This window comes from Petaurus breviceps, unplaced genomic scaffold (assembly GCF_028583685.1).
Source record: "Petaurus breviceps papuanus isolate PSGF00001 unplaced genomic scaffold, PetGlider_PUasm1.0 90275, whole genome shotgun sequence".
Taxonomy (NCBI): domain Eukaryota; kingdom Metazoa; phylum Chordata; class Mammalia; order Diprotodontia; family Petauridae; genus Petaurus; species Petaurus breviceps.
In genome coordinates this window covers 17976-29521 of record NW_027187204.1, presented here as the reverse complement: position 1 = coordinate 29521, position 11546 = coordinate 17976, and the positions used below count along the sequence as shown (strand labels likewise).

Below are 11546 nucleotides of genomic sequence, written 5' to 3'. Positions count from 1 at the left end.
GGGGGATGGAAACGCGGAAGCTTCCTTTGTCTGTTGCCCTATAAAGCAGACGCTCACTGCTCAGTGAATGGGGAACCCTAGGGCTGAGTGCACTGATGCTGTGTGAGCCTCAGCTGGCCCCTACGGAGGCTTGAGGGGCCTTAGGGGGCGGGGCGCACGAGCCGGCCCGTCCCACGGACCCCATCCAGACGTAGCTGCCCCTCCGAGAAGGGGGGGCAGGGAATGCTGTCGGAGTTTGTGCTCCCACGAGCGGCAATCCTCCTCTGACAAGACTAGACTAAAGTGAGGTTATTCGCCCCTTCTTAGTGCCTTTCCTGTCTGAGCCTGGGCTAGCAGCCCCCTGGGTGCTGTGCTTATTGTTTTAAGGAGGGGGGAGGGCAGGCGGAGTTTGGAGGCCTGGGAGGAGTTTAGGGCTGAAGAGGGGATCACTGCACTGGAGAAGGTTTTGCAGGTGATGGAGCGCGGAGCTCAGGGAGGAGGGGCTGTCAGGGTACTGGAGTGCTGGCCCTGGGTGTGATGGGAGGCAAGACATCCTGGGGACCTCAGGGGCGGGGCGAGGCGGGTCCTTTGGGAATAGGAAGGGCTTCCCAGTGTAGGCCCGCCGGAAGCAGGAAGTCTTTGAGCCCAGACCGCCCCGCCCTCCCCGGGATCCCCCCCAGCCTCCCCAGGCCGGGTTGGCACCCCTCCGATTGCCCAGCCCTCCTATGACCCCGGATTCCCCCCCCCCCCCCCCCCCCCCCCGCCTCCCTTCTCCACGCCGCCCTCTCCGTGCTTGTAGGTCCCAGGTAGGTCTGAGCCAGGGCTCCCCTCCCCCGCCTCCTCCCCCAGTTCAGACTCCTCTATCCGACCTCAGGGTGAGTGTCCTCCGGCTCTGCCAGGAGCACACCTTCCTCCGGAGCCCGGCTCCTGGGGGGCTCCCTGCCCCTCGGTCTTGTGCAGACCCCCATCATTCCCTCATTCCTGCCTCACCCTCCTCAGGTTTCCCATTGGATAATACTTTCCCAGACCTCAGACTTCACCCAGGGGATCCCGGAGCCCTTATTTAAGCCTTCCTATCAGCCCCACGTGACTGTCTCCCGGCCCTCTAATCTCTGACCTCTTGGTTAGGAATTCCCCTGTCCTGCCTCAGATCCAGCCCCCTTTGGAGATCCAAGAATCCTCTTTTCCTCCTTCCCTACCCGGGCTTGGGCACAGTTACCAAAACTCAGTCCTGGTCCCCCTGATCTGCACCCGGGGCTCTGGGACTGGTTTCCTGTCAGATTCCAGGCACGTGGCTCCCTGTCTCCAGCATCCCTTTAGGGATTCCAAGCCTGAGCTCCACCAGAGGGTCCCCACAGTCCCCCCAGCTCCTAGTTAGACCTCAGGACACAGTCATCCTGCTTCCTCAGGCTCAGTGTCTCCCTGGAGCCCTTCTGTCCCTCCAGGGCCTCTGGCCTCCCTCCATGAGCCATGTTAGATGGTCTTGCCTCCCAGACCTGCTCCCCTTCCCCAGGCTTCCTGCTCCCCTGCCTCAGGTCCCCTGCCAGGGGCTTCTTCCCAGACTGGATTTTGTCTCCCAGCCTCAGGCTTACCTTGGTCCATTCCTGCTGGCTCCATTCAAGACCCCTCCCCATACACAACCTACCGTACCTTGCTAGATCAAGCAGTCAGTCTGTAGTCTAGATAATGGTTATGTGAGTCAGGGAGAGGGGATGCAGGGAGGGCAGAGGACCCTTTGGAGGGAGAGCTCTGACTGAGGGGCCACTGAGGCTCTGACTGGCCTCATCCCATCTGGGTCCTAAGCTCCCTTTGTCTCTTGGGTCTCTGTGGGAGAATTAGGTGGGGGGGGGAATGAGTAATAGAGGAAGGGAAGTAGTCTTTCTGTTGAGACCACCTTCCTTTCCAAGCCTGCTTCCTCCCTCCCCCTGTAGGGTAGAGTCCCTCTTCTGGGGGCAGGGCAAGGGCCTTTGTGCCTCCTCTGGGGCCTCACCCTGTGTATATTCCTGTAGGCCAACCAGCTGCCCAGGAAGACAAGAGCCAGACCTCTCCCCCTGTGGGATCCTTCTTCCTGCACTACTCAGCCTACAGAAGACCCAGGCCTGGTCCCAGCAGGGGGCCTGGAGCCAGAGGGAATGGCCCCTGGGAGCAGCAGCCCCCCTGCCCAGGTGAGTGCAGGCTGTGCACAGACATCTGCCAGTGAGGCCATTGCCACAGACCTAGAGGGTGGTCTGTGAAGCTGCCAGTGTGTCCTCATGGGCCGTTTCTTTCAATGGAAAGTGCTTTCCATTGTGTCTGAAAGTCTTTCCCCTGGTGGCTCGTAGGACTTTGTGTTTCCAAATTGAATTGGTAACTGTAACTCCTACCAGTCTTGGGGTGGCAGCCTTGGCTTGGCTTTTGTTACTTTAGTTATTATTAAATTTTAATTCATGGAAGAAAACCAGCATTTCCAAAGCACAGTACGTAGAAAGATGATTGTACGTGAAATCGCCAATCTGCTCCGCACAGCTTGCTGTTCCCTTCCATCATTTTTCTTCTCCCTCCCCCGCCTGCGCCCTGGAGGTGGCTAAGGGGAGACACAAATAGGCACATGTGTATGTGTAAAATTCCCTCCATGTAATTTCCATGCAGTTTCTAGTTCTTTCCCACCACCAAGAGCTGCTACCGTCACTTTAGAACAGACTTCTCTCCCTTTTCCCTAATTATCTTTCCTCTTTAACTTGGGAATTTGGAAACTTAGCTGTGACATTCCTGTAAGTTTTCTTTCCAGGATCATTGTGGGGTTCTGATCATTCGCCCTCCACTTTACCTTCTGGCTCTAGAACTTCAGGGTGATTTTCCTTAATAACTCCTCATCATACTCTGCTGAGATTTTTTTTTTGACCATCACTTGCAGGTAGCCTGAGAGTTCAGATATAGTCTCTCCTCGATCTGTTCTCCAGACCGATTGTTTTTCTAATGAAATATTTCCGATTCTCTTCTATTTTTTTTGTTTTATTACATCTTGACATCTTCTCACGTCGTTCAGTCCTATTTGCCAAATGCTAGTTTTCAGGGAGTTATTTTCTTCTTTAAAATTTTGTATCCTTTTCTCTAATTGGTTATATTTCTTTTGAAATCTTCTGGAATTGCTTTTTTCCCCTAATTCTCTTCATCTCTCATTTGGTTTTGAAGTCCTTTTTATTTTCTTCCTTAATATTTTATACCCCTTCTCCTAATTGATTGACTTTCTTTTCACAATTTTCTTTTTTTCTAATCTTTCCTTATTGTCTTTGACTTGACTTAGAATTCTTCATTATGATTTTTTAATTGCTTTTTTTCCCTAATTTTTTCTCATTTTCTCTTTTTTGATTTTTGAACTCCTTTTTAAGTTCTTCCAAGATTTCTTTTTGAGCTTGCACCCAAATGACATTATTCTTTAGTGTAGGAGTGGCTTTATTCAACCTATCTTCTTCTGAATATAACTATTGACCTGAAAGTTTGGTTAAAGGAGGCCAACAGGCGAGGTGATGTGGAAATTCATATTGTTTATTCCTTTAAAGATAGACAATGCTAGTGAGCTTGTATGTACAGGAAGCCAAAGCCTATGTTCTGACTGCCTGATACAAGAGTGACAAAATTTTTATATGTTTCAGGACAGTCCCAGGATGTCTGTGTCCCTCAGATTTATGGTCTCCATATGTTTACTAGGCAGTTGACAAAGTTGTGTCAGCTGGAAGTTACAATCCCAGGATTCTTGAGGTTTTCCTCATATGGAGGAGGCCTCCAAGATAAGAGAAATGCTGCTATTCTGACTGCAGGCATCCTGTCATAAATAGGAGAACACCCCTTGTCGGCCTTGTCTGGTCTTTCTACTTACTGACACAGGAAGGGGCATTTTTAGAGCAGAACGAAGCAGTCTGATTGATTAGTCCAGGCTTTGGCTCTTATTGAGGCCCCCTGCCCAAATGATATTAAATGATTATCATTCCCTCCCTTTGCTTAAAGGCAAGCTGAAAGCTTAGCCTTGAGACCAAGGGAGGTATGGAAAAAACTCTCTCTTCTTTGGAGTGTGGGTGGGGGGGTTCTAAAAACCCTAATCTAGGTGGTTTGTTTTTTCCCCCAACTGCTTCCTAGAATAGGGATCACTAAATGTTAGGCTGAATTCTTTGTTAGACTGAGTTTGCCTCAGGGGCTAAGTGGTGGGGGGGGGCAGAGATGGGAGAAGGAGTTGGTCTCTGTGGTTGGACATCCCCAGAGCTGGGCAGCCACTGTGGGGCAACTGCAAATAAGCGAAGGAACAGGCTGCCAAGGGGATCAAGGTGAGGGTGTGAGGACCATGGTGGGAGTTTAGAGTGACTAAATAAAAGTAACCAGTCTTGGGTGTGTAAGGGGCTCAAATGGGAGGGAACTGCTTTTGTTGCAGATCTGGTCCAGACACTTGGGAAAGCTGTCTGCCTCTGATGCCATCTTTTTCAGGCCCCTTGGAAACCGGGCAGGGTCTCCCATGGGCTCCCACGTCCACTCAGCAGCAGGGGCAATCTTTAGACGTGACAGATGGATCCAAGAATCCATATCCACAAGCTGGCAGCTATGGGAGTGGTCAGACAGACTTGACAGGGCTCCCAGAGAACATATGATTTGTTAGTAAAGGCTCATAGAAATGCTTCAGTTTCCCAGCCACTCAGGGCCAGGTTCAAACAATACGATAAAGTTTTTCTCACAGTTCACAAAATTGTATCATTACATTAAGTCAGGTATAGATTAAAAGACAGATGGCTCACAATAGACCAGTGTTGGGAAGGGAGATTTACATGTCACCAGGATAACCAAGAAAACTTCCACATGAACATACAAATCAGTGCAGTAATTATTACCAATGTGAACTTGTATCCCAGTGACCTGTTCCCAATATCCTTTTAAACAGCACCTTTTGAATCCCAGATGCCTCGTGTAGTTATCAGTCCTTGCGTGGCCTTTTTTTGACAGTAGGTTTTATTCTTAGGACAGTTCAAAGAGGGAGTTCTGCTTCTCTGCTCAGATCTAGAAGTTCCCAGATAGTTCTAACTTAGTACAAATCAGTACAGTCACTTAAATTGGGCTCTCCATTTTTGAAACTTCAGAGAATTTCAGTTTATATATCATTTGCTGTTTTTGTCCTTACCTAAAGCCTGTACCTGGCATAAGAATTTTTTAAAATATGAGGGTCCAACCATAAAATGAGCTCATCTGCCTTTTAAAATTATCAGACAGGTTCTTTAATAAAGGAGAAATAATTTCATTTTTGCCGCTATCTTATACAATTTTTGCACAAAAATTCAAACTTGAAATCTTATTACCAAAACATGCATAAAGCTTGAATTTCCATGATAGAAAAATTTTGGAAGCCAATCATACACATCTGTATATAATTCTTCCAGGAGTCAGTCTGATTCTGCTGCTTTCCTCAAAATTTGCTCTCCTATTTAATTAGACATCGGTCCCATTACATCTTTGTCTTATTACTTGGTCTCCTTGGGAGGATGTTATCTCTATATTTTATTTATTTGGCCATCTATACAGGTTATAATTGTAAGCTATTCATAATTGTATCCTATTACAGTAACTCAGAGATGTTCCAATTTCTATCTAGTATTTAATAGATTTAGTATTGTACTTAGAGAACATCTTGATTATATACATTTGCTATAAAAGAAAACGAGGGACAATGTCATGTATCTTAACAGAAGGAAGTGCTTTCACTTCCTTCGCTCTGTGTGATTCCAGGCACGAGTCATATCTGATAAGCCATCATGGAGCCACTAGCTGCTGAGAGCAGGGAAAGCCAAATTGGGAGAAAGAGTTAAGAATGTCCTACCTAGGCCCTGTCCAAGGTTGTCTTCCCAACTCTCCCCAGGCACAGACACCCATCATTAGCCGTGCTCAACCGGCAGCCCAGGCCATTTTACTGTTGGCTTTATGACAAATATCCCTGCAATCAAAGTTTAGAACAATAGTAAACTGCAGTCCCCCAAAGTCTTAAATATAAGCAAATAAATATGGGCTGGTATCCAGATAGGACCATCTCAAATTAGCAAATCGAGTTGCATAATTTTTCTATCTTCCTAAAATACTTCTTCACACTCTCTTAACATACTTAGACCATCTGAAACTGTCACAAAGATATCCAGAACAACTATCTAGAGACAGGAGGGGCTGGGATAACCTGCATTTGTCCCAAACCTTCTTATCTGCCTCCGTGTGACCTTGGGCAGGTTACTTAACCCCAATTGGCCTCCAAAAAGAGGTTCTTGGCTTCGATCTCACAGCAGAATGGATAGGTACACATCTTTGTTTTATAAGTCTGTTTATCTTTTTCTGGAGAATGAGATACGTCAGGAATTTGTCTTTTACATAGAAGCTCAAAATCAAATGTTAACTCTTGCTTAGGCCATGGAATAGCCACAGATTCAGACCAAAACAGCAAGATCTCTTCTGCTTTACCACTTATTGCATTAATTTAGCAAGAAATTATGGTGAAAATTTAGTAGGTCCTCTAAAAACTCACACAAGATTTTTCAAAACATTTATTCTAAGGGCATTTCCCCTTCTTTAAAAACAGTTTAAAATTTATCCTGATATTAAGCGGAATAGTCACTAAACTATTATCAAGAAAATTGATTGGAAAGTTTTAAACCATATTTCTTTCTTCCTCCTTAAAGCAAAAATAAAACTTTAAAATTGGAATTCATTAAACTAAGTTAATGTAGAATGTCCTTGAGTAACATAAATTCCCAAAGTCTTATACCAAACGAAATTCCTAGTTATTACTGAATTCCTAGATATCACAAAGTTCCTTAAGTCAACAAGGTGTGTGTAATGGAGAGATTGTTTTTCATAAGCCAGGAAGAACAAACCCAATTTAACGAGCCTTGTCACAATAGTAAGGTTTACCAGGCCTTTAAAATTTACTCAATATTTTTCTCTTTCCTTTGTCCTTAAATATATTACTAGAAATTAATTGCATTCTGGAATTTCACATGGTTAGTGAATGTGGTGATCCATAAACCTTCAAACATACATAAATCTATCCTTAGATGAAACAGGCTTGAAAAGTCGCCCCCCTATCTTTTCCCAAGGATTCTCATTTGCACAAGCTAAGAGAACTCTTAGAAATACAGTAATAACCCAAACAATAAATCTCAGGTGATATCAATGGCATTTTTAGATGATGACATATAGAAATGATCGATCTTATCACTCCCGATTCCAAAAACCACTTCAAAGTCAGACATCATAGTAATGTTGTATCTAACACACACCAATCATTGTGTCAAGTATTTTTCAATCACTAGATCGTTTTGATCCCCTAACAACAACCATTTTTCACTTTACAAAGCAGGAAACGGATCAAACACAGATCAAATAGCTTGCCAAAAGTTGGTACACTTTACAACTGGAACAGAGAAGTTTGGAGTTCACCCAGAGCAGAGGCTGGCTTCCCAGGCGATCATTCTTGGAGGCAGGTCTTAGGGAATGTTCCCCACAGGCCCCAACCTCTCCCTTCTCCCACAACTGCAGAATGTACTGAGCCTGGGGCTAATGGCAGCTGCTGGGCCAGGGTGGGCAAAATGTACAGGACCTGGGTGACCTTTTGTAGCAGCAAGCACCCCAAGCGTCCTCAGGGTGGCTGCCCATACAGGTTCTTGGATCTGCTTTGTTAAAGGAAAGCAACTCAAAATGGGTTAACAAGCTTACTTTAATCAGTCAGACTATATATTGTTTACCTTGTTCAGGGGAAAAAGGTCAGCACCCCGAACTTCAAAGTACACAGACAGAATTATCAAGACAGAAGCAGATCAAGTAGACAGATTTCCAAACTGTCCAACCATTACATCCATACCCAGCCAACATCTGGGTTTCCACATCTGGGTTTTTCAAAGCCAGGGGGGCCCTGGACAACGGCTTCCCAGAATTCAGATCAAATCACAGAACACTTCTCAAAGTGAGCCCCCAAAACAAAGCCTCACATCAGGGCTTATATAGCCTTCTCCTGGCTCAGAGAATGTAACAACCTTTTGGACCCACTGGCCAATCAAAAAGTATCTACTGAAAAACAAGCCTCCCTCCCCAGGCTTCAGGTGCACTTTAGCCTAGGGGCAGGGAAGATCTTCCAAATTTGCATTCCCATTACACCTTTCCAAGCTTTGCCTAGAAGGGTGGGTTACGTAAGAGGTGCCCAGGGGCACAGGCAGTCTTCGAGTGTTATCCCTCCCTCCTCTTGCCAGGTGGGGAAGGGTGGCTTGAGTTTTCCCTACAATTCTCCTGCACTCTCTTCTCTTGATCTGATCTGGGATGAGAGGAGCCAACAAGAATCCTTGTGGTTGTTAAACATTCTCACCTCTTAATTCTTGGGGGAGGGAGTGGGGAATTAGTGGTTGGGATTGGGAGGAGGTGTATTGGGGGGGGAGGCCTCCTGGAGTTACCTACACTCAGGAGTTTTCTCCAGCTATCCCAGTATAATCAGTTTCCAAGCCCTTAATGGTTACTCTCAGAATCTGCTAAGATGTTTTTAGCTATATCTGATGTTTCACTGTAGTTCCAGGTTGTTCAGACCAGAAACTACAAGGAAAAGGGTCTTACAGATTTGTTTTTTCCCCTAAGATCAATAATTTCCATATGTGATCATCCAAAAATGCCTTTTGATATCACCTGAGATTAATTGTTTGTGTTATTACTGTATTTCTAAGAGTTCTCTTAGCTTGTGCAAATGAGAATCCTTGGGAAAAGACAGGGGTGCGACTTTTCAAGCCTGTTTCATCTAAGGATAGATTTGTGTATGTCTGAAGGTTTATGGATCACCACATTCACTATCTATGTGAAATTCCAGAATGCAATTAATTTCTAGCCTCTAGAAATCTCTGGCTGCCTGTATTTCAGATCTTACAATATAACATTCCCAACACACCTGATACAGACACAGACACACACTGACAAATTGACAGGATAAATACAAATACAAAGTTCACAATATGCTTATGTGTACATAGACATATGTATTTACATAAAATATATCCATTCAGTTCGCAGCTGCCCCTTCTCCTGGTCCATGAGCTCTTTGTTTTGGTCTCTGTGTCCCGTGGATTTAAGTAAATCTTTTCATAACTGCATTCAATATGAAAGGAAAGAAATTCTAGAGTTCATGTTGGATACGCACAGAAGATATTAAAAAAATAAGGTTTTAAAAAAGAACATGTCACTGATGTGGGTTATGATCAGGAAGGTATTCCCCGTCACCCTCTCTCAAGCTCCCCGCACAGATCCACCTGCCTCCCAGGTAGAACACAAACTTTCTCCCTGATTCCACAGGGAGGTGCATTTCAGAGGCAAATACTTTCCACCTTTATTCTAACTGATCATAGAAAATCTTTCCCAAAATTCAGCTGGGCTCTTAATGACCCTGGTTTCAGGAGGTGACTCTGCTTCTCATGGAGGGTCTGACCTTCCAGCAGATCCCTTCTTTGGGTTTCAGGTCTGCTCTGTGCATTAATGAGGGCTGGACTATTGAAATCTGAAGCATCCTTCAAGCTCCACATTCTGTGCCTTTTCATGCTTTAGGGGTTGGTGACATTCAAGGACGTGGCTGTGGACTTCACCCAGGAGGAGTGGGGCCTCTTGGATCATCCTCAGAAGGAGTTGTACTGGGGGGTCATGCTGGAGAATGCCCAGAACCTGCTCTCCCTGGGTAAGGACACTTCCCCCCCGGTAACACTTTGATTGGAGAATCAAAGGAATATCTTCATCTCTGGAGGGCAGGGTTTAGAGCATTTATCAGTTATGAGAGAGAGGAGAGTGCTGGTCTCCTGTCCTGCTGCCTGGTGTTTCCCATAGAAGGTCTCTCATTGTGTGACAGGAGCCTGAGGATCTCCTTGTTGCACCTGAAGGTGTCTCTGATCCCTTCTAGGCAGCTTCATGTTGGTGTGGAAGCATCTCAGACCTGGAAGGACCCTCAGGGGCCATTTGGTCTGACCTCCACCTGGCCCTGAATTCTGTCTGCCAAGTGTCTGACAGCTACTCAGGGGGCTTTTCCTTACATGCCTGTCATCTCTGGGATGAGTCTAGGATCTGGAATATTCTTTTTAACAAGCATCAATTTGTAGCTCAAGCTTCTGCTTGCCCCATGTATAGCAAGTTTGTCCTTAATCTTCCTTCTGTGGCCCTCAAATTCTAGCAGAGCTGGTAGAAAGGGAAGGGAAGGGAAGGGAAGGGAAGGGAAGGGAAGGGAAGAGAGGGGAGGGGAGGAGCATTTATTTTCACCTACTATTGGCCAGGTACTGGGCCAAGGGCTTTCCCTAAAGAGACCTGAATGACAAGTTTCTCCCCCTGCCCATCCCTGACTCCCCATGCCAGGGCTTCCAGTTCCCAGGGAAGACGTGATCTCTTATTTGGAGCAAAGGGAAGCACCGGGGATGCTCGAACAAGAAGGCCTGAGGAGCTGCTGTCCAGGTGAGTGAGGTGGAAGCAGGAGTGTGAGGGCTGGGATTACAGGAGGCTGTTGTGTGTTGTGGTGAAGCAGGTGCTGGATTTGGGGCAGGAAGACCTGCCTTGGAACGCTTTTTCAGATATTTCCCAGCAGTGGCTTCAGGGATCAGTCACTGAACCAGTGAGCCTCAGTTTCCCCATCTGTAATTAGAGGGGTTTGGACTCCATGACCTTTCTCACCCTTTTTCCGGGGATAAATTTATGATCCAAAATGTCATTGTTTGGCATTTGGGGGCATGGAATTGTCCTGAATGTATAAAAGGTGCTTAGACTGTTCAATATGAGCTCTTTCCCAAACCTTCTCTAAGTCAACAAACTTCTAAGACCCTGTACAAAGCCCTGATCATGTGAATTGATGCAAGGGATGTCTCCTACTCCCATGGAGCTTGCAATCTCGTGGGGAAGAGAGCATGCCAACAGCTATGTAGAAACCCACAATGGACAGGACAAAGTGCAGCTAGTCAAGGGGAGAAGGCCCTAGGTTTTAGGAGGACTGGGAAAGGCTCTTTGTGGGAGTTAGGCTCTGGTTGGGGAATCAGGGAAGCCAGGGAGAACATTCTAGGCTACAGAGATGGCAGCAAAAAAGAAAACCCAGAGTCTGAAGGTGGGACAACCTTTCCCTGGAACAGAAAGGGCCCCAAACAAATGGAGTGTAACATGGAGGAGGGAAAGGGAGGGAGGGGAGGGGAGGGGATGAAATGCTTTCACAGCCCTAGAGAGGCTTCTCTGTTTCACATTTTGCTGGGGAGCTACTGGAGGCTGTTGAGTACATGGTGACATGGTGTAGCAGCAAGCACCCCAAGCGTCCTCAGGGTTTGCAGCTTCCACAGGTTCTTGGATCTGCTTTGTTAAAGGAAAGCAACTCAAAATGGGTTAACAAGCTTACTTTAATCAGTCAGACATATATCGTTTACCTTGTTCAGGAGAAAAGGTCAGCACCCTGAACCTCAAAGTATACAGGCATAATTATCAAGACAGAAACATCAAGTAGACAGATTTCCAAACTGTCCAACCATTACATCCATACCCAGTCAACATCTGGGTTTCCACATTCTGGGTTTTTCAAAGCC

The 11546-nt window shown here is 46.1% G+C and overlaps 1 protein-coding gene across 1 annotated transcript in view; it reads left to right on the top strand.

Annotated features, from left to right (window-relative positions):
• The first annotated feature begins 1956 nt into the window (after positions 1 to 1956).
• LOC138176852 (zinc finger protein 420-like) overlaps positions 1957 to 11546 on the top strand; it is a 25333-nt gene continuing 15743 nt past the window's right edge. The window contains exons 1-3 of the mRNA XM_069107767.1: positions 1957 to 2144; positions 9553 to 9679; positions 10345 to 10440. Coding sequence (XP_068963868.1) covers positions 2112 to 2144; positions 9553 to 9679; positions 10345 to 10440 — 256 coding nt within the window. The 5' untranslated portion in view covers positions 1957 to 2111. The remainder of the gene's footprint in view (positions 2145 to 9552; positions 9680 to 10344; positions 10441 to 11546) is intronic.